The sequence below is a fragment of the Curcuma longa genome, chromosome 11, assembly GCF_044706935.1.
Source record: "Curcuma longa cultivar G26 ecotype Majalengka, Jawa Barat chromosome 11, ITB_CL_G26_1.1, whole genome shotgun sequence".
Taxonomy (NCBI): Eukaryota; Viridiplantae; Streptophyta; class Magnoliopsida; order Zingiberales; family Zingiberaceae; genus Curcuma; species Curcuma longa.
In genome coordinates this window covers 18,658,554-18,682,092 of record NC_133871.1, presented here as the reverse complement: position 1 = coordinate 18,682,092, position 23,539 = coordinate 18,658,554, and the positions used below count along the sequence as shown (strand labels likewise).

Here is a 23,539-nt window from a genome sequence, read left to right as displayed (position 1 = left end):
ATGATTAACATTTTGATTGATAAAGCAAATGTGAATATCAAAAAATATAAATACAAAAAGAAGATAAAAAACTTGTATATTTTATCAATTGTTTTAAGATATATATATACAATCAAGCTGAAATAAGAAACCTAAAGACAATAAAAAAGACAATCCAATTCATAAAACTCTTTCTAATACAAGGTCTCAAGAAAGAGTTAGACAACACTGTGTCTATCGTACGCAGTTTTATCTTACATTGCAAAAAATTATTTTTGCGACTCAAATCCTGACCACACGGTCACACGACAATAATTTTATTGTTGTATCAAGACTACCCTTCTAAAACAACTATGACTCTAACAATAAGAATTAACAAATGTTATAGTTGAAAGCAGAAATCAAATAGTAAATGTTAAAATACAACTAATATTATTTTACCATTGTAGCATAACACAATATTAGTTTTCAACAAAGATAAGCATAAGATTAAATACCCGTATAACATGTCCAACTTTAAAAGGCTTTGTAAATTTTAAATACAAGCCACTCAGTAAATTTCTACCCAAGTCTTTGGCAACAAAAGTTGTAGCCACACCTACAATGAAAAAGAAAATACAATAAAATGATAAATTAGGCAATAATGACCATATGAATACTAATAATAATTTGGTAACTTAGAATAAATATTAAAATTTCATCCATAAAAAAAATCAAAGTATACCTCCCATGCCACCAAAAGCTATAATAGACTTCACGGGTAAACCATATAACTCAGCCGAGACTGTTACTCCTGCTAGAATTAAGATTACAGATAATGTTGTATCCAATATCGTCCGATTGTCTTCATCAAACTCCATCAAAGTCTCTTTCAAGAAAAAATTGATTTTGTATCGGTAAAGAACCCAAGTGATATAATACACAGCTACTCCTTTCCATAATTGTGGAATATACTTCATAATAACGATTGGCATAATCACGGGTGGTACGGTCCAAAGAATACTCCTGTATATTAGCATGAAAAAAAAGTCAATAGAATATCTTTAAAGGCAAATGTATGAATTAAAAAAACACAATAAACTATGATAATTTATTAGAATGACAATCAAAGAACTCTTTTGTCTACTTAACAGGATAAATCATACTAGCAATAATACTAAAAATAGAACCCTTTTTTTTAGCACCAAGGCTCTTGAATTGTAAACATATTACGATAATCTAAGCACATATTTCTCATTATTTAGTAGTGTTGTTTGTTCCCATTGATGTAATTAATCACCCAAAAAATTAATTCTTAACAAATTATAGGTTTTGTTGTGTTCCTTGTTAAAAATAAAGGAGAATTGATTGCTTACCAACTGAAACCATAAATCACTGTAGACTTATGAGATGAAGAGGTGGATAAGTTGAAGTGACAATTTATTTTGACTAAAGAGTCATCTTGTTTATGAAATGATTTGGTGGCTTATGAGATAAAAATTAAGATGATGGCCTTGAGGTGATTTGATGGTTCCCTGACGAGGTGAAAAGATAATACATTCCTAAGGTGGCAAATTGTCTAACCAATATGGTTTTTGAATAAGTCGATCAAATGTCATGTTTATTGCGAATATCATATATCTTGTCTCCATAACTAGTAGGGGATTTTAATATATAACTACTAATCAAGCTATAATGATAGATATAGGTGCACAAGTGTCATGCCTTTAGTCGACCATGTGGCTGAGACAGTTAAGGGTTAAACTATCTCTTCACTCAAGACTTACCCTTATTTTAGATTATACCCAACAAAAATTAATCAGTTGTAAGTTGGTGCTCTTGTTAATTCTAATTCTCTTGTAAAATATATCAATAAAAGAAGAAAAATCTCAATTTTAATAAATTTTGTGTTCACTAGTATGCCAAATATAATTACAATGACCAAATGTTTTGATGTCTTTTTAAACCTAGACTAAGGTGATTATTTTTCCTTGTTTTTAATTTATATCTTAAATGTCATGACCGCCTTTTGATTTTTTTAATGGCATTTTATAATATATTCATAGTCAATAAAAATAATTAAAAAATATTAATTAAAGAAAGATAGTTGTGATTTTTTAAAAAACTTCTTGGACTTAGCCTTTTCTCCTTCTCGTGACCTTTTCTATAAGAAGACTTTCTCATTGAGTGAATTGTAGGTCGTTTATTCTATTCTATGTGAGATATATTCAGATAGATTACGAGTCATTTATCTTATATATGTATGTATATGCGCATACATATAATATACTTTGTATTGAGTACTGGATTATGAATCATTCACCCTTTATACATATTTGTAATGTATCTCGTATTGGATGATTATAGATTGTTCACCCCAATATATATACAATACATATTTACCAAGTGGATTGTGAATTGTTAATCCTATATATATATACGATACATCTTTACCGAATGGATTATGAATCATCAACCATATGTACATATTTATATATGCTTATGATGAAATTCGTTTTGGATGTATTGCGTGCCCTTCATCTGTGTGTAATCGTCATTCATATATATTTTATATTTGTAAATTGATTGATAACTTAAATCATGAAGAGTATTGATAAGAGGATAAAAGAAAAAGTATGAAAAATGATGAAATATTATAAGAGAGGTTTAAAAGAAATTTATACTACGAGGTATATTATTTTAAGTGTATAAAATTTTAACCTTGATTATCTATTGTTCAGACTCTTCTAAGATGTACCATTTTATATAATGCATTTCTTTCTTATACCTACTTTATATTTTTGTGCTTACTTTTAGAGATTTTAACTTCTAGATTAATTACTAAGATATGTGCATAACACTAATCCAGTGTCAAGTTTCTTCAAAAGTATATACGTAGTCAATTTAGTTAGCTTTTATATATATTTTGCTTTAATACTATTACAGTGGACATGCAATTAAATGAAGCTAGTTTCACGGTAAGTCTAAGTCGTATAGAATGTGACACATAGACCACCAACTATAAAACTTTGCTAATAAAAACTATTTAGACTAAATTGTATAGATGGTGAGCAATAAAATTAACCCAAAGTTGATAATGCAAATATAAGTTAAATGAGCAATAAAACAAATATTAACACGAGGTACAAATAAAATGACACAATAAATTATAATACTAAAAATTAACCAAATTAGCAATGTTAATATAAATTAAATACAATTTTAAAAAGTAATTAACTCACAGGTAATAAACCGCAAAGATGAAAAGATATGCTGTCGGAACTTCAAAAGCTTTGCAAATACTGTTCTGGTATGGATCTGGTGGAGGATATACTTGGTTAGAGCTCTCCGGTAATAACTGCTGAGGAGCTCTAAAAGCACAGTTATAGAATATCCTAAAAAGTCTGTGCATGACACGGGGACCATACGTTGTAAGAAGTGCAAGCATGGCCCAATAAAATAACACCGACAACCAATATTCCACCGGGTGATCCGAGTACATCTGTAATTTATTAAAATGGATCAACTTTTGAAATCTGATAGAATTTTTACTGATCTTAAATTAAAAAATCCACTAATAGCAAACAAACAAAATGTGATAAATAGCATTAATATGATTTTTGTGTATAACAAACTGTATCAAAAAGATCTAAACTTAAAATTATCAAAAACTGTGGCAAGGCAATCATCCTTTTTCATATTGCATCTTTTCCAAGCATACCCCAAATTCTACATTACACTCTATATGCTAATAAAAACGACCATGATAACGGACGTGCAAGGCAGATGGCCGACCGGCCGTGCCAGGCTCGTAGCGTTGGTTGCGCGAGCTGCACGGTCGTGCCAAGCGCCCGCACGCGCGCGGCTGCTCGAGGCAACCACTCCGTCGGCTGCGGCAGTGGCCTCGTGAGGCGACCGCGCCGACGGACGCAGCGAAACTATGGTAGATTACCTGAGACGCTATAGTAGGAGTCAGGCCAGTTGGTAATCTCGGTGTAAGAGGAGTTGGTACTCGCGGCGAAGGGAAGCGTGGCGGATTCAGTACTCGCGGCGAAAGGAGTCTCGGCATTAGCGTCTCGGCGAAGGGAGTCTGGACGGCGGTATCTATAAAAGCTCTAAAATCACTGATCGGCGGCGAAAGGAGTCTCCGGAGTAGGGATGGCGGCGAAGGGAGTCTCGGATTAGGGAGTCTCGTAGTGACGGCGGCGAAGGGAGTCTCGGAGTAGGCACTTAACAGTGTGTACGGAGCATCATTTTTTTTAGCACTTAAGCTCAAAATATTTATAAGTATTTTATTTATTTTTTACGTTCTAAAATAAAATTATTATGATTCACTACTGTTTAGTATATAATGTTTGTAAATATGATATGAGATAATTGGAATCATGAAGTTATATCATGCATTTCATTATAAAAAAAGGACCAAAAAAGAAAAAAGAAACAAGGCATTAATTTTCATATATAAATCTGTGCTACTTTTGTAGGCCAGCTAAGCAGAGTCAAAATCATGGTGCGCCGTGGGCGATAGTCTTCGCGCATGGTCTCGCTCAAGCAGCCGCTTGAGCACGACCATCTTCTTGTACTCCTTTGAGTTCAACTCGATGTCTTCAGCTTCTCTTCCATCTTTTTCAGTGGCGTTTTTCCTTTGTGCTGGAGCCCTAATTAAGTCGAGGGAAGAGGTAGAGCCAAGCGCACACGCACGTAATGACGGTGATCCTACTAACGACCAACAGCAACGCTAGCTAGCACCATCGCGATGAGCATCAATGGCCCGGCCTCAGGCTCACGGACCCCATGGAGCTGGTTCAGCCATGTTCCTTGACAATCAGATGCTCGCAGATCTATAGCGGAGGCGAAGTGAGCGCTGAGTACAGCGGAAGCAGGACGAAGCCGATAAACCTGTGCAGGCTCAACTCGTGTCTTAGACTCGAAAGCCACTTGGTGAACCTTCGAATTCCGAACCTGAGGCTTCACTAGTTGGCTTCCTACGGCTGCTGGTTGAAGATGGTAACGGCTCCGGTTGATCGAGATTTCGCCTTTATTTTTCTTCTCACGCTGATAATTAAAATGATGAATTAACAAATATGTTTCACACTTGTTTGGCCTTAATTTCTTTTGGTTGTATCTAATTCCAATGGATCAAACACAGCCTTTACTTATCTAATTCCATTGACCGCAACAAATTAAAACATATCCAAAACATTCGAAATGTGAAATTTATTTGATCGGTTTGAAAAAGTATATATTATAATGTAGTACTCTTACCTTGATGAGCCAACAGAGTAAACTTTTCTTATCAGGCTTGAATACCTTCTCCTTCGACTGGATGCCCGCGACTGCAGCCGTGGTGATGGCTGAGTTCTCAGGCATGGTCTCACTTTTTGGCCTAAACTTGCGCGACTTGGCGGTCTCAGCTGGCGAGTCTGTGAAGCCAAAGCAGGAGAGGGAATTGCAAAGAGAACGGCTTCTCGATCTTCTTTCCATCAATAACTTCCATCGATATAACAATTGGAAGAAGGAAAGATGTAGTATCGATGATGGTTACGGATGCATGATTGATCCCTTCAAGAAAATGATCAAGTTTGATTAAATCGAAGCATACAAAGAGGGGAAACAACTGCTAATTAATAACCAGAGTGCCTTCACAAAAATGTCGCTCTTTCTCCGCGAACATCTGGAAAACTTTGATTTGGGGAAATTTCACTTTTGCCCTTCTCTTCTTCTGCTAACGTTTGCATCATGCATGTTAATTGTGATTTTTGCATTGAAGTCGACATAAAACTAAATAGAATAACTTTACAAATTAAATCTTTAATTAATTGAATTATATGATATAAAATCGTGTCGTTTTTAATTTTACTTTTGTTAAATTTTATCATGTTTAATATTGTCAAATTATAAATTGTAAATATATTTTATGATTTGAATTTCATAGAGTCAATGTCATTTTAGTTATTCACTTGATCCCTTAGATTAATATCATTGGATCAAGATGATCGCCAATATCAAAATCATACCATTTTTTCATTATCGTAATAATAATTTGAGTGACAATTTGGCAGCGACGAGTATCCTAAACTAATGATTAATTTAAGATTATAAAATATTAAAATTAACTCGAAGCAAGGTACCCTTAAATTTGTGATGTATGCATATGAAAAAAATACACAAGATTTATTAAATTAAATATAGTCGTTATCATCGGTTAATATTAATAGACTTTGATGGTGATAGAATTCTTTTTTATTTAATTTACAGAGTAATTTTAAGGCTAATTAGAAAAGATAACTGATTAAAAATTATTAATAATAGGTTAATTAATTACAATTAATTTAGGTTTGGTTTAAGTCATTATCTGCTTTTGTGATCTCTGTCCAATTAAAACAACTCTTTTGATTTGACTAAGTCGCCTAGTCTGACCAATTCACTTTAGTCGAGTAGATTATCCAATTTGATTGGTTTCGCTGACTTAAATGATTTATTTAGTTAGATTAGCTTGCATAGTACGTACATTGAAAATCATTCAATACATTGTCCATGGATATCATTGGTCCTACTTGGACCAATCAAATTGATCGGACCACTTAGATTATGTAGCTTCCTTAGTCCATCAGTTTGCTAATTAGATCTCGTTGGAACAACTTAGATCACCTTGAATCATCAATCGATTAACTTCAACATAACTTGCCCAAATTATTAATTTAACTGACCAACTCACTTAAAATAATCACACCGCTTGATCTGCCTTTCTTCGAATTCATTACCTATAGCAAGCCGAAACCAACAAGTGGGTCTACCTAGTTAAGCCTTAAGTTAATGAATTGTATTTAACTAATATGTTTTGATGGATTGATAGTTCGATTTAGCCAATGGTTTGCATTTGATCATTTAAAAATAGAGTATTAAGGAACTTTCAACTCATGAATGATTATCAAGTTTTAAATACGGATTTGAAGGTTATGTGGCCTATATATTTGTGTTGATTGTTGTAATTTTTGGTAATAATTAGATTTATTGTAAATTAGATTGTAATTTGAAGGTCATTTAATTTCTTAAATCTTTTTCAATCAGGCACTAGTGTCTTGGATTAATCTCTCGTAAGAAGTCTGAATCGCAAAGTCAGAGACCTGGTAGTCATTTTAAAATTGTTATTAAATTTATTAAATTTGAACCGATTGAACTCTAATGTCTTAGTAGTTGAATTTAAATTTATAATATTTTATTTGATTATTTATGAATCATCGTGAATGAATTTTTTTTAAATATTTTTTAAAAAACTATATTGCACAACATTTTTTTAATTTAAATTAAAATTTGAATAATTTAAATTTAAGTCATTTTAAATTATAATTTGATTTTGTTTGAATTAAGATTCAAACAATATCTGAATGAAAATCGAGTTCGATTGTTCACGTGCACCCCTAGCAGCGGAGCATTTAGATGCATGACCAGGATACCTTTTAGTCCTACAGATGTGCTACCGTGCTACCTTCACTCGTGCTTAGCACTATCAGACCTTGCTGAGGGAAGCTCTCTGTCCTTGTTCAGTCCGAGCGTCGAATGCAACAAAATAAAATCGTAATTAATTATGAACATAATGAATCTCAAGCATCGTTTAGTCATTAATATCTTCTTTTTTGTGTTGTGGAATACGTACTCTAAGGTCACGATATCTACCATGACGTTTTTCTTTTTCTTTTTTCTTTTCCTAAAAAAATTGTTCTTTTTGGAGTCCCCAAAGTCCATTTTGGATCGGAGTCAATTCCTTGTCTCAATTCTCTCTTAATTATATATCTTCTTCGTGTTTGTTTGATCCTGCCCACGCCTATATATCTCACCAGGAGCTAGCTAGCCATTCTCGTGCATCTCTTCTTTCCTCTATATATCTTCTTCGTCTCCACCAATTTTATACACACACAAATATATAGTAGAAAAAAACTACACAGATTCTAATTCCTCGGAAAATTTGAGAAGAAGACAAACCCATGCAATTAATCATTCATATATTCATCATCCAAATAACAAATTAGCATGTCTCAAACACTTGGCAGATGGATATTCATTTACATGAGAATTAATTGATTGTAACTCTACAGCATAAGCAAGCCCAGATGAAAAGATTGGGCCGAAAAGGGTATTATTTTGTCTAATTTCAGTAATATTTAAAGAATGCACACATGCATGCAATAAGTTATAGTTATATATATATATATTTTTTTTTTTTTTGAAAAACACAGGGGAAAAAAAGTGCGGAGCCATGTGGCCTAATTGAAAAGGTACTTGATTTGCCTAAAATCATGAATGTTGAGTTGGCACGCCAACCTCGATTGGGTCTAACGCCAAGCATTGGACCCAAATTGGTTCAACACTTGCCTTCTAAGAATATTCCTAGCTATGTGAGAGAGATGGATGGCAAACCACATGTTACCTTCACAATGTGTTTTACCTAATCGATCAATTCAATTGAAAACCAACATCGGTCGCTTTCGATTCACAATAAAGTTTACCAAAATAGATGGACGAATTCGATAAAGATCGATCAAGATCGGAACAACTGTGTTAGTTGACATTGTTCTTAATTTGTTGGTTTATTATCACCACTAGCAACGCACACTTTGTTGCATTATTGGCTTGTGGTATGGGCTTTCTCTATTTCACTTTCTTCTTTCTCTGATCCCGTTTCCCTGCCCTGCCTTTTTCAATTATTTAACTCATTTGCCAACGCACGGTACTCCACCTTTTTCTTTTTCTTAGAGAACAAACATCATTCAATTAATTGAAATTAATTTTCTAAGCCACTAAAATATTTTCATAAAAATTTATTTTTTTCCATATATAAAAAACTAAGGCGTTTGACTATTGCCTTAGGGGTCACAATTGACATCTCTCCTAGCAAAAAAAAAAATTATATAAATAAGAAGAAGATAGAGATGGAAAAGGAGAATAGAAAATGATGATGCTCCTCTAATATATTAAATATTATGCCGACACATATAAAGTATAAACCCTCTTATTGTCACAAGTAAACAAACTTTTGTCCTAATATTTTCACCCAATTAAAAAGTTTATAAACCATTTACTGAACTACTTATGGACACCAAACATATATATAATAAATGAACTTGATAATTGCTATTTAATTCTTACACACATCTTTGTCAAGTCAAACTACTACAACTCATCTAAATTCAATGCAACTATTAAATATTTTATTATTATTATTGTCAAAACTTATTGTCCTTCCAACTCTAGAGGAACATGCTTTTGCCTTGCCAAAGGAACTCCCTTTCCCAATTCCAGTTCTTCCACTGCCCATGTGACCTTCGCTCGCATGCTCCTTCAATTCACAAGTGTTGATTCTGACACGTCGATACGCTTCGAGAATTATGGAGGCAGACAGACATTACATCAAAAAGTAGCCTCTGCCACTGCCAATTAACCTATTTAATTATTTTATTTTATTTTATTTTAAAAAAAAACTGCACTACTTTTCAAAGATGCCATGGTTATTATTATTTTCAGTTTTCAATAGAATTGCCCAACCAACCTAGCTAATAAGTGGTTGGTGTCAAATTATTGTGTGCAATGTCTCCAAATTGAGAATGAGAACATTGTAGATCTAGAAAAATAAACACAATATTTTTGTTTTCAATAGTTCTAGCTTCTACGTAAAAACAAGTGGTAATTCTCCATAAAAACATCATCACTATGAATTTATTGTAGTGAAAGTGAACAACAAAATGCAAACTAATGAGAGCATTAATCATTGAGAAAATTTAACTTTGCCCCCTTATACTTCACTTAATACAATGATAATGTTACATTTATGGAACAGTCCTCACCTTTCCCACTTTCATTACGTTTGCATAAAAATAATGGATGAAATTAAATCACTTCCCCCTCTTTATCTTCATTCCAAAACAAATAGAGAAATTTGCCAAATTACTTTTTGCTCCTTCTCTCTCCCTTGCATTACTGTCCAAGTAAACTCACTAGATAAGCTTAATTATGTTTGCAAAGTTTGCATTTGCGTAATTAATTAATCTAAATGCTGATCTAAAAGTCACAATAACGGACTTAAATTTAAGTTAAGAAATTTTTTTGTTATAATTGGATTTTGCCTGTCGTTAACAATTCGAACAAATTCACGTCATTAGCGTGTAATCGAGGGGATCGCGCCTTAATTAGTTGATTAATTACGGTAGCTATTTTATTGGCAATAAATAGAAGCAAATGATTGGGAGGGCGGTAATCTCACCGGTCTGACGGATTCCGTTAAAACTAACGGTCACGCAGACAGCTCCGGCAGGGGCAGCCTTTTCCTGGCCGGCCGGCTTCCACCGGAAATGGAGATTAAAATCCCTTTTCCGACCGTCGGATGCAGATCGCCGACGGCGTTAGCCAGTCTATCTTCTCATCCTCGCTTCGTGGTAAAAGATACGCGCGGGCACTCAAGTTACGATTTTGAACTCTCTCTCTCTCTCTCTTTTGGCAATTGACTGGTTTGTGGTCAGTAGGTCACTTGGGTACGTTAGGTCATGGAGCTGTCGAGGGATGAATTAGTCAATTGGGATAGTGGTTAACTCCGTCATGTGTCGTCCACGCTATTTTGGTGGTAGACGTTGTTAGTCCGTTACTTTTTTATGGATGAATTTCCAAAAAGTGTTCGTCTTGGAAATAATTTGAACAGAAATATTATATCCACCAAACGAAATTGTTAAAGCTAGAGAAAGGACGCGGGTGACAGCCACGGGAATTTTATATGGTGGTTAAAAAATATTGGATCAAGCAAGCGATTGCTGGCTTCACAGTCGAGAAAAGACCGGGTTTTGGTCTCGTTTTCCTTCTCATTTTCTTCTGTTTAATCCATTTTTTCCTTCTATTTTTTCTGATCCTTTGTTTTTGATGTCCTGAGACCACCAGATCTTGCAATTTGTCTCTTTCCTCAGATTTGGGAGTGATTCTTGTTTATTTGTTTTTTAAAAAACTAAAATTTTGGAGTCCTGTTGCGGGGCGACGTTTTAGGCCAGTAGATCGTTAGTTTGGATCTCTGTATTCTTTTCCTGCTTGTGCTTTCGTGATTATTTTTGGGGTTTAGAAGAGACTCTGGCGGACAGTAGTGTTTTTGGGGTTGCTTTTTTCGAGAAAATTGTTTTGGGCTTCTAGATAGGGTTGGGGATGGCGTCTGTGAGAATGTCGTCGCCTAGAACGCGGGAGCCAAAGAAGCCAACCCGGTTGGAGCGGACGAAGGTGAAGCCCCGGCCGCCGGCCCTGCTGCAGTCCGTGAAATCGCTGCCGCTGGATTACAGGTTCACCGGTGGGTCGCCTTCGTCTGCCGAGAGCAAAAAGGGCGAACCTAGATTCGGCAGTCTGAATGAAAAGGAGAAGAAAGAGAAGGCTACGGGGGAATTAAAGGTGGAGGAGGATTCACCGTACAGTTCCAAATCCAGTTCGCGAGAGGATAGACCTTCAGGAGAAGCTAAGGATCGCGATGATGCGAAAGGGAATGTGGAATCACCATACAGCTCAAAGACAACTTCTCGTGGGGAGAGAACTGCGGCAGGAGATGAAAGAGAAGTTAGGACGTCGAGTTCAGCAACTGCTAATATCACGGCGATCTCCTTATCGAGGTCTGATTCGAACTGGGGAGACACCAGTTCTTACGTCGCAAAAAAGGTCTGTCTTTTAGTTTTTTCCCTCTTAATTAATCCAAACACTCTACCCGACTCCTAACTGATTTATTATTATTATTATTATTTTTTGCGCTTAATATGCTTAATGTTGAGCCAATGCGCATATTGTGGTATTGATACGATAAATTGGATAACTATTGATTCGTTTTGCAATGCTTTCAAACTCTATGCTTAGATAGTCACATTGAAAGTTTCTCTGTGTTATTTCTGGTGGTTCGTGGTTCTTCTATTGTAACTAAGTTCCTGGTCAAAAGTTTCTCAAATCTCAGTTTACCATTTTCTTAATATTAATCTCACTAGTGTATATTTCAATGCTCTCACTATGTTTCCTAAATAAGTTCATCTGTAAAAATGCATCTCTAATTTTCAATATAGTCTAATAGATCTTGTTGCGACAGGTTGCGGCAATTCATAAGCATTTGCTGCTTCTTTAGTTTCAGTTACAGTAACTTGAAGAATTAAAGAAACCCACAAGTTAATGGCTGAACGTTTATGGATTACCCATACTTATAGTCATTTCAGTTCCATTGATTAATAGTGCACCCAGTCTTGCATTAAGTTGGTGCATATTATGCGTGTTTGGATTCATCATACAAGGTGTGGGGCTTTGCACTTTGACACTATTACATGGCTCTTAAGTCCATTTAAGAAACATGGCAAATTAATGCCATTCGACCTCTATTAGCTTCAGCAAGTGCTGCTTTTTTTGCTAACTTGATGTACTCAATCAGCTGACAGATTAAGCATACAATGATCTTTACAGTATTCTACTACTTGGATTGTACAATAATTTATTGATTTTCATGATTTTGGTTGTGCATTGAGTTTATTATTACACACATGCTCACATCTGTGATTTTTTATTTAGAGAAGTTATGCATACCATGGTTATTTAATTATCTATCTTGTCGATTGCTATAAATTGTGACATTTAATTGTTTTTGTATTTAGTCACACTACTGGCATAATTTGCACATTTTTTATAATTAATATGTTCAATACACTATCTTTTGAGTGTGAGAATATTTGTTTCCCAGAAACTTCAAGTGTGGTGCCAACTTTCAAATGGTGATTGGGTATTAGGAACAATAATATCATCTTTTGGATCAGAGTCTGTAATATCTCTTCCTGATGGTGAAGTGAGTGTTTCAAGTTCTCACATGTTTAAACGGAAATATCCAAGTACTTGCCCTTTATATGTCTGTTAATTGGGAAACTTTTTGTTTTCTTCAGGTTTTAAGGCTCAACACTGAAAGCTTGTTACCTTCAAATCCTGAAATTCTTGATGGTGTTGATGATCTCATGCAACTTAGTTATCTACATGAACCATCAGTCCTATACAATCTACAATTTAGGTATTCCAGAGATATGATATATGTGAGTATTTGCACCCATTGCTAGATACCTTCCCCAAATAATAAACACTTCAATGCCTTCTCAATTGTCTTGACCTCGTCAATGTCTTTACTTGTTTGCAAGTTAGACAAGAGCAGGACCAGTTTTGGTTGCTATCAATCCATTCAAAAAAGTTCATCTTTATGGAAACGAGTTCATTGAAGCATACAGGAATAAATCTGTAAACAGCCCTCATGTTTATGCAATAGCCGATACTGCCATCCGTGAAATGATACGAGGTATGGGTATAATTTGATTTCAACAATGCAGTCATTAATTATCTCTCCTGTTTTTGGATTGATAATTTGCTTTCTTTACATGCAGATGAAGTCAATCAATCAATTATTATAAGGTTAGTATATTGTTTGATAATTTGGAGCTTGAAAATCAAGATCTTAGTTATTTTAATAATAAAAAATTGTTATTGAGTGAAATAGGGAATCACGATGCATGAGATAATGCTGCAACTAATTTATGTTCTTTTGTAGTTTTGCTATGTTTTGCAGTATTGTTTCTCAAAGACTGTTAACTGAATATACTGTCTTTTATTTGCTTAGTTAGATTATGATGCTCTAAATGTTAGCAGAATGACTAATTTTAGTTGGTTTGGTAGTGGTGAAAGTGGAGCTGGGAAGACTGAAACTGCAAAAATAGCAATGCAATATTTGGCTGCTCTCGGTGGAGGTAGTGGCATCGAATATGAAATTCTACAGACAAATCCTATACTTGAAGCCTTTGGGAATGCAAGAACATTAAGAAATGACAATTCCAGTCGCTTTGTAAGAGAATTTATTAATTCCTGGCTTTTGCCTCATGTTTATGAGATATGTATGCCAAATTTTTTACTGCAACATATGCTAGAAATTCTAATGATTTAGCAAATGATAAAAAAAGACTCGATAATTCTCATTCTAGTTCTAGAATCTGTACCACTTTCTTCCAAAGCCATTGAATTTTGCAAAATCTTGGTTTCTTGTCACAGGGCAAACTGATTGAAATTCATTTTAGTGTGACTGGAAAAATATCTGGTGCCTCAATTCAAACATGTAAGTTTTCCCTAATTAATTTTGGTGAGTTTTTTTTTGTTCCTCCATAATGACTTGAATAACTTCATTTTCTTTATTTTTTATGATGACGTTGTTTGCGTGAGCAGTTTTACTTGAGAAGGTACTCTATTTGCCTCATGCTCTTTTTTTCTTGTCTTTAATTTTGCTCGTCCTCCATTACTGATATCGAATCCTTTCTCGCTTATGCAGTCAAGAGTGGTACAATGTGCGGTTGGTGAGCGATCATACCATATATTTTATTATCTATGTGCTGGTGCTCCCAAATCTCTAAAAGGTACATATTCCAATTTTTTTTGCCTCAGCTTGTCAGTAAACTTCTATTTCTGCACTCTCTGTCCTTAAGGCAAGCTGTAAACATGACAAAATGTACTATTAAATGTGCATTATACCCCAAGGGCATAAAATAGTTGAGTTACAGTGTTAATTGTCTCCAAAAATAATGTTGCTGATGTTAGCAACAGATCTATTAGCATGATCTGATTATGAGACTCATCACCAAGCAATATAATCAAGGCCAGTAGTGGATTCAGCTGCTGGACAACTTGGTCCCTTATCTTGACAGTTTTTGAAGTATTAACAATTTAGTCTTCTTAAATTAGCAAGAAATTGGTTGGGTTTGTGCATTTTGGCTGTAAGAATGATGCTCCTTTTGCACTTCTCTTTTTTCCCTTGTCCATTTTGGTTTGCAATGAATGATGTTAGTGATTGCCAATGTAACACTAGTGAGATTCTCATCTGTCATTGTTGCCTTATTCATTTATCATTACTCACTCTCTTTACAGCATTTGATCCTTTTAACCCTTTGGAACCACAATCAAGGTCGTGTCACTTATAAATGATGCACTGATGTTAGAGGATGTGTCAGTCATTGTTGGCCCTGTTGGGACAGCTGAAACCTAAACATATTGTTAGGCTGTTAGTGTTGAATAATAAACTTAATTTTTGTTCATTAACTCTTGAGAATATTCCTAGAGCATATTCTTAGCATTTAGTCATGAAGAGTTATTTAAGTGTCTCTTAAAGAGTTTTGTATGTGTCCCTTAAAGAGTTACTTATGTGTCCCTTAAAGAGTCACTTTTATGTGTATAAATATGCTCTTGTAGTTGACATTTGACAATACAATCAAGTAGATTAATAACAATTGTTATTGAGTTCTCCTCTATCTTCACAAAGATCTTTATCTTCATTCTCTCCAACAAAGTGGTATCAGAGCTAAGTTCGAAATGCTCAAGTGATGGGCAACAATGGAGTTTCTTCTTTTCATTTTCCCCATCTCACAAAGGAGAATTATGAGACATGGTGTCTAAGGATGAAAGCATTGCTTGGTTCTCAAGATGTTTGGGAGATTGTAGAGAAAGGCTATGAGAAGCCTCAAAATGAAGATAATTTATCTCAAGCAGAGAAGGATTCTTTGTCAAAGACAAAGAAGAAGGATCAACAAGCCCTCACCCTCATCCATCAATGTTTGAATGATTCCATGTTCGAGAAGGTGGCCGATGCTACTACTTCAAAAGAAGCTTGGGAGATATTGGCAAAGGCTCTTCAAGGTGTTGACAAAGTAAAGAAGGTCAAACTTCAATCACTAAGGCGTGATTTTGAAGCATTACAAATGAAAGAGTCAGAATCAATCATGGATTATTGTTCGCGGGTGAAGGCAATTGTCAATCAATTGAAGAGATATGGAGACAAGATAGAAGATGTACGCATAGTGGAAAAGGTGCTTCGCTCTTTAATTCCTAAATTTGACTATATAGTGTGTGTCATTGAAGAAACAAAAGATTTAGATTCAATGACTATTGAAGAATTGGAGGGCTCATTACAAGCCCATGAAGAAAAGATGAAAAGAAGACAAGAAGAGTCTTTGGAGCAAGTTCTCAAAGTCAAGGCTACACTAAAAAATGATGAAAGTGGCCACAATTATTTTTGAGGTCGTGGTCGAGGAAGAGGTCGTGGACGAGGAAGAGGACATGGACATGGCCAAAATGGACTAAGTGAGGGGAAAAGAGACAACTTTAATCAAGAAAGAAGTCAATCATCACCTAGATACTATGGAAGAGCAAGAGGGAAAGGACAAGGCTATTATCCAACTTCAAATGGAAGGAGGTATGACAAGTCTAAAGTTGAATGTTACACTTGCCATAAAATAAGTCATTATGCTTGGGAATGTCATAATTCTACTGATGATATTAAAGAAGAGGCTCATCTTGTTGCTAACAATCAAGAATTTGAAGAGTCAACTCTATTGCTACAAATCAAGGAAGAAGAAAAAGGTGATAACAATTTATGATATTTGGATAATGGTGCAAGCAATCATATGTGTGGGTACAAAGATAAATTTGTAGAGCTTAATGAGAAAGTAAAAGGCGTTGTTTCTTTTGGAGACTCCTCAAAAATTCATATTGAAGGGAAAGGTACAATTCTCATATCCTCTAAGGATGGTGGTCATAAAATAATATCAGATGTTTACTTTGTGCCAAAATTAAGGAATAACATTATAAGCTTGGGTCAATTACTTGAAAAAGGTTGTGAGATTCTTATAAAGAATAACTATCTTTGGCTTAGAGATCAAAATGCTAAATTGCTTGCTAAGGTTGCTATGTCAAAGAACATGATGTTTACTTTGAATATTAAGACAATTGAAGCAAAGTGTTTGAAGGCTAATGTGCAAGATGAAGCATGGCAATGGCACATGAGATTCGGTCATTTGAACTTTGGAGCATTAAAGGCCATGGGAGAAAATAATATGGTGAACATCCTTGTACCAAAGGACATGAGATTCGGTCATTTGAACTTTGCCAAAGGACAAGAAAACAAAGTTTTGAAGTTGAAGAAGGCTTTTATGGATTAAAACAAGCCCCCAGAGCTTGGTACAATAGAATTGATCAATATTTCAAATTTAAAGGCTTCATAAAGTGTCCACATGAATATGGTCTCTATGTTAAAGAAAAGGAGAATGGTGATCTGATAATTGTTTGTTTATATGTTGATGATTTAATTTTTACAGGGAGCAATTCAATAATGTTTGATGAATTAAAGAAAGATATGACTGCTGAATTTGACATGACAGATATTGGGATAATGTCATATTATCTTGGCATTGAGGTAAAGCAAATTGAAAATGGTATCTTTATTTCTCAAAAGGGATATGCAAATAAAATCTTGCAGGAATTTGGTATGAAAGATTGTCAAACAGTTGGCACCCCTGTTGAATGTGGAGTCAAGTTATCTAGATTCGATGATGGTAAAAAGGTCAATCCAACATTATATAGAAAGCTTGTTGGAAATTTGAGGTACTTGACATGTTCTAGACCTGATATTCTTTATGGAGTTGGACTTATCAGTCGTTATATGGAGTCCCCAACTCAATCTCATATGAAGGCTGCTAAAAGAATATTGAGATATGTTAAGGGAACTTTGGATTATGGTTTAATTTATTCATTTTTTGAGAATTGCAAGTTAGTTGGATACAGTGATAGTGATTGGGGAGGAGATATTGATGATAGAAAAAGCACTTCTGGTTTTCTATTTTGCATTGGCAATACTGCATTCACTTGGAGTTCAAAGAAACAACCCATTGTGATGTTGTCAACTTGTGAAGCAGAATATGTATCTGTTGCTGCTTGTGTTTGTCATGCTATATGGTTGAGAAAATTATTGAAGATAATGCATTTTCCACAAGAAGAAGCTACTGAAATTTTCATTGATAATAAGTCAGCTATTGCTTTGGGAAAGAATCTTATTTTTCATGATAGGAGCAAGCATATAGATACAAGATATCATTTTATTAGAGAAAGTATCATTGGAAATGAAGTTCAACTAAAGTATGTGAAGACACAAGATCAAGTTGTTGATATTTTCACCAAAGCATTGAAGTTTGAAGATTTTGCAAGATTAAGAGCAAAACTCGGAGTGACAAAAGTTTAAGTTTAAAGGGGGATGTTGAATAATAAACTTAATTTTTGTTCATTAACTCTTGAGAATATTCCTAGAGCATATTCTTAGCATTTAGTCATGAAGAGTTACTTAAGTGTCTCTTAAAGAGTTTTGTATGTGTCCCTTAAAGAGTTACTTATGTGTCCCTTAAAGAGTCACTTTTATGTGTATAAATATGCCCTTGTAGTTGACATTTGACAAAACAATCAAGTAGATTAATAACAATTGTTATTGAGTTCTCCTCCATTCTCTCTCTCTCTACAAAGATCTTTATCTTCATTCTCCAACAAAGTGGTATCAGAGCCAAGTTCGAAGTGCTCAAGTGATGGGCAACAATGGAGTTTCTTCTTTTCATTTTCCCCATCTCACAAAGGAGAATTATGAGACATGGTGTCTAAGGATGAAAGCATTGCTTGGTTCTCAAGATGTTTGGGAGATTGTAGAGAAAGGCTATGAGAAGCCTCAAAATGAAGATAATTTATCTCAAGCAAGGAAGGATTATTTGTCAAAGACAAAGAAGAAGGATCAACAAGCCCTCACCCTCATCCATCAATGTTTGAATGATTCCATGTTCGAGAAGGTGGCCGATGCTACTACTTCAAAAGAAGCTTGGGAGATATTGGCAAAGGCTCTTCAAGGTATTGACAAAGTAAAGAAGGTCAAACTTCAATCACTAAGGCGTGATTTTGAAGCATTACAAATGAAAGAGTCAGAATCAATCATGGATTATTGTTCGCGGGTGAAGGCAATTGTCAATCAATTGAAGAGATATGGAGACAAGATAGAAGATGTACGCATAGTGGAAAAGGTGCTTCGCTCTTTAATTCCTAAATTTGACTATATAGTGTGTGTCATTGAAGAAACAAAAGATTTAGATTCAATGACTATTGAAGAATTGGAGGGCTCATTACAAGCCCATGAAGAAAAGATGAAAAGAAGACAAGAAGAGTCTTTGGAGCAAGTTATCAAAGTCAAGGCTACACTAAAAAATGATGAAAGTGGCCACAATTATTTTCGAGGTCGTGGTCGAGGAAGAGGTCGTGGACGAGGAAGAGGACATGGACATGGCCAAAATGGACCAAGTGAGGGGAAAAGAGACAACTTTAATCAAGAAAGAAGTCAATCATCACCTAGATACTATGGAAGAGCAAGAGGGAAAGGACAAGGTTATTATCCAACTTCAAATGGAAGGAGGTATGACAAGTCTAAAATTGAATGTTACACTTGCTATAAAATGAGTCATTATGCTTGGGAATGTCATAATTCTACTGATGATATTAAAGAAGAGGCTCATCTTGTTGCTAACAATCAAGAATTTGAAGAGTCAACTCTATTGCTACAAATCAAGGAAGAAGAAAAAGGTGATAACAATTTATGGTATTTGGATAATGGTGCAAGCAATCATATGTGTGGGTACAAAGATAAATTTGTAGAGCTTAATGAGAAAGTAAAAAGCGTTGTTTCTTTTGGAGACTCCTCAAAAATTCATATTGAAGGGAAAGGTACAATTCTCATATCCTCTAAGGATGGCGGTTATAAAATAATATTAGATGTTTACTTTGTGCCAAAATTAAGGAATAACATTATAAGCTTGGGTCAATTACTTGAAAAAGGTTGTGAGATTCTTATGAAGAATAACTATCTTTGGCTTAGAGATCAAAATGCTAATTTGCTTGCTAAGGTTGCTATGTTAAAGAACATGATGTTTACTTTGAATATTAAGACAATTGAAGCAAAGTGTTTGAAGGCTAATGTGCAAGATGAAGCATGGCAATGGCACATGAGATTCGGTCATTTGAACTTTGGAGCATTAAAGGCCATGGGAGAAGAATATGGTGAACATCCTTGTACCAAAGGACATGAGATTCGGTCATTTGAACTTTGCCAAAGGACAAGAAAACAAAGTTTTGAAGTTGAAGAAGGCTTTTATGGATTAAAACAAGCCCCCAGAGCTTGGTACAACAGAATTGATCAATATTTCAAATTTAAAGGCTTCATAAAGTGTCCACATGAATATGATCTCAATGTTAAAGAAAAGGAGAATGGTGATCTGATAATTGTTTGTTTATATGTTGATGATTTAATTTTTACAGGGAGCAATTCAATAATGTTTGATGAATTAAAGAAAGATATGACTGTTGAATTTGACATGACAGATATTTGGATAATGTCATATTATCTTGGCATTGAGGTAAAGCAAATTAAAAATGGTATCTTTATTTCTCAAAAGGGATATGCAAATAAAATCTTGCAGGAATTTGGTATGAAAGATTGTCAAACAGTTGACACCCCTGTTGAATGTGGAGTCAAGTTATCTAGATTCGATGATGGTAAAAAGGTCAATCCAACATTATATAGAAAGCTTGTTGGAAATTTGAGGTACTTGACATGTTCTAGACCTGATATTCTTTATGGAGTTGGACTTATCAGTCGTTATATGGAGTCCCCAACTCAATCTCATATGAAGGCTGTTAAAAGAATATTAAGATATGTTAAGGGAACTTTGGATTATGGTTTAATTTATTCATTTTTTGAGAATTGCAAGTTAGTTGGATACAGTGATAGTGATTGGGGAGGAGATATTGATGATAGAAAAAGCACTTCTGGTTTTCTATTTTGCATTGGCAATACTGCATTCACTTGGAGTTCAAAGAAACAACCGATTGTGACGTTGTCAACTTGTGAAGCAGAATATGTAGTTGCTGCTGTTTGTGTTTGTCATGCTATATGGTTGAGAAAATTATTGAAGATAATGCATTTTCCACAAGAAGAAGCTACTGAAATTTTCATTGATAATAAGTCAGCTATTGCTTTGGGAAAGAATCCTATTTTTCATGATAGGAGCAAACATATAAATACAAGATATCATTTTATTAGAGAAAGTATCATTGGAAATGAAGTTCAACTAAAGTATGTGAAGACACAAGATCAAGTTGCTGATATTTTCACCAAAGCATTGAAATTTGAAGATTTTGCAAGATTAAGAGGAAAACTCGGAGTGACAAAAGTTTAAGTTTAAAGGGGGATGTTGAATAATAAACTTATTTTTTGTTTATTAACTCTAGAGAATATTCATAGAGCATATTCTTAGCATTTAGTCATGAAGAGTTACTTAAGTGTCTCTTAAAGAGTTTTGTATGTGTCCCTTAAAGAGTTACTTATGTGTCCCTTAAAGAGTCACTTTTATGTGTATAAATATGCCTTTGTAGTTGACATTTGACAATACAATCAAGTAGATTAATAACAATTGTTATTGAGTTTTCCTCCATTCTCTCTCTCTCTACAAAGATCTTTATCTTCATTCTCTCCAACAGTTAGCTCCTGTACCATTCGTCCAAGGTGCTAAAGTTTGGAATACTCAGTTTATCATTATGACGTGGGTTTGTAACTATACTCCATTAGGTTGTCGAGATAGACCAGTGGTATTTAGTTCATATAGATTATTTTCTTTAACTTATGCAACTTATCTAGTGATTGAACAAAGTTATCAGTTTTATTGTATGTATTACAAAGTTGTGTTATATGTCAAAGCAAAAGCAATATCTGCATTTGGTGGTACACCAATGGGGCTGCATCTAATTCTCCAGTAAGTTGCATAGAAATGTTATTCATTTCAGATATCAATGCATTTGTATCAGATATCATGCTCCATTGTTCCTCAATGTTCAACTTCCAATTAGTTAGCTTAGATATTAAGCTGTTACTGATTGTTGTATATATCTGCGTACTCTAACTTCATTCTAATATTTTGAATTTCATGTTCATTTTAAAAGTATCGTAACCATAGAAGTTTGCAAAATGACGGTATTGCATGTCATGAAGGCGTCTAAAATTCACTGACCAATGATACATTTTGATGATTCCTATATTGATATAGAATGCTAATTATGGATATTTGCCCCATGAGACCAAATATTTCTTTCATAACCTAGTTGTAAATTTCATTCTATTTTAACTTATATATACACAGACAGACTATCTTGTTTGCTTTTTGTCTTTTATGCTTGTTGACGTTAGACATTGTATTATTCATGCAAACAGAAAGATCATATGTAGTTACCTTGAACTATCATTGTCTTGTTAACTAGCTCTGTACTATATTCAGCAAAACTGAATTTGAGGAAAGTGGATGAGTATAAATATTTGAAGCAGAGCAATCATTATACTATTGCTGGGGTTGATGATGCTGAAATGTTCCATCTTGTTACGGTACGTCATAGAAGAGTGCAGAACACCACCTTGCCATTTTTAAGGAAAAGAAACTCTTGGTTAATACATCATAGATTATTGCAGAAAGCTATGGAGGCCGTCCATATCAGCCAAGAAGATCAAGAGAGTGTATTTGCTATGCTTGCTGCAGTGTTATGGTTGGGTAACATCTCTTTTACAGTGATTGATAATGAAAATCATGTTGAAGTTGTTGCAGATGAAGGTATAGTATTCTGATTCAAATGATTGAGTTGTCCAAATGTGTTTTGCTTGTCATTATTAGATCATGGCTCTTTTTATATGTCGATAAAGAACTTCAATCTTGTTACCTTTCACATATGTTTTAGTTTGCTATTTTTGGTGCACATGGCAGTTAGTGAGTGCACTTTTGCTCTTGTGCTTTGCATACTGTTTATGAGGAACTGGTTTGTGAACCACAGCAAATTTGTTACTAATTGTTGTCACCATAGGTCCACTAATGACCCTGATCAAGTTTTGATTTGGACATTTCTCCAGTTTGTATTATTTGTCAATAGATTGATATATTTAACATTTTTTATTCCTGTGCTGATTGGTTGGAGTTACCATTTAAGTCAGATATGTCTGAATAAATAGTTTCTAGCTATCTGTTTAAGATAGAAGGCTAGTCAAACATATACTACTATATGCTTTGTACCACTCTAGCCTGCAGTCTTCACATATTAGTCTTTATTCTCAAACTCGTCCCATCTGAGATATGTTTTAGCAACTGCAGTGCTCGATACAATAGTCTTGTCTAGTGGACCTTGGTTATTTTTTGGATCATTTGTTAGGTTCTAGTTAATAATCTATTTCTTTGTAATTTCTATTCCATTTCTGAATATCCAATACAATTCAGCTGCACAAACTGTTGCAAAGCTTATCGGATGCACTATCTCTGCACTCAAGTTATCCCTGTCAACACGCAAGATGAAGGTTGGCAATGATAACATTGTACAGAAACTTACACTTTCACAGGTTTGTTATTTATGCCCCACAAGGTTTAACGAATGAACTATGGTAGACAATCTTATTTGTTTTTTCTTTTGTGTTCCATAGGCAATTGATACAAGAGATGCCTTGGCAAAATCCATATATGCAAGTTTGTTTGAGTGGCTTGTTGAGCAGATTAATAAATCCCTTGGAATCGGCAAACGGCGCACTGGTAGATCCATCAGCATTCTTGATATCTATGGATTTGAATCTTTCGATGTATGTGTTCTTCCAAATCACTTACAATCTCTGCTGACCAATTTGGCTAAATCA

At 34.5% G+C, this 23,539-nt stretch overlaps 1 protein-coding gene and 1 pseudogene across 1 annotated transcript in view; one reads left to right on the top strand and one right to left on the bottom strand.

The window, feature by feature from the left end:
* Positions 1-4,447: 4,447 nt before the first annotated feature.
* On the bottom strand, positions 4,448-5,455 carry LOC141837272 (uncharacterized; annotated as a pseudogene).
* A 5,257-nt stretch (positions 5,456-10,712) lies between these two features.
* Positions 10,713-23,539, top strand: part of LOC141838370 (myosin-1-like) — a 21,040-nt gene continuing 8,213 nt past the window's right edge. The window contains 13 exon segments of the mRNA XM_074725820.1: positions 10,713-11,634; positions 12,689-12,790; positions 12,885-13,028; positions 13,135-13,285; positions 13,371-13,398; positions 13,660-13,825; positions 14,029-14,092; positions 14,200-14,252; positions 14,255-14,387; positions 22,152-22,255; positions 22,340-22,478; positions 23,133-23,251; positions 23,333-23,485. Coding sequence (XP_074581921.1) covers positions 11,137-11,634; positions 12,689-12,790; positions 12,885-13,028; positions 13,135-13,285; positions 13,371-13,398; positions 13,660-13,825; positions 14,029-14,092; positions 14,200-14,252; positions 14,255-14,387; positions 22,152-22,255; positions 22,340-22,478; positions 23,133-23,251; positions 23,333-23,485 — 1,854 coding nt within the window. The 5' untranslated portion in view covers positions 10,713-11,136.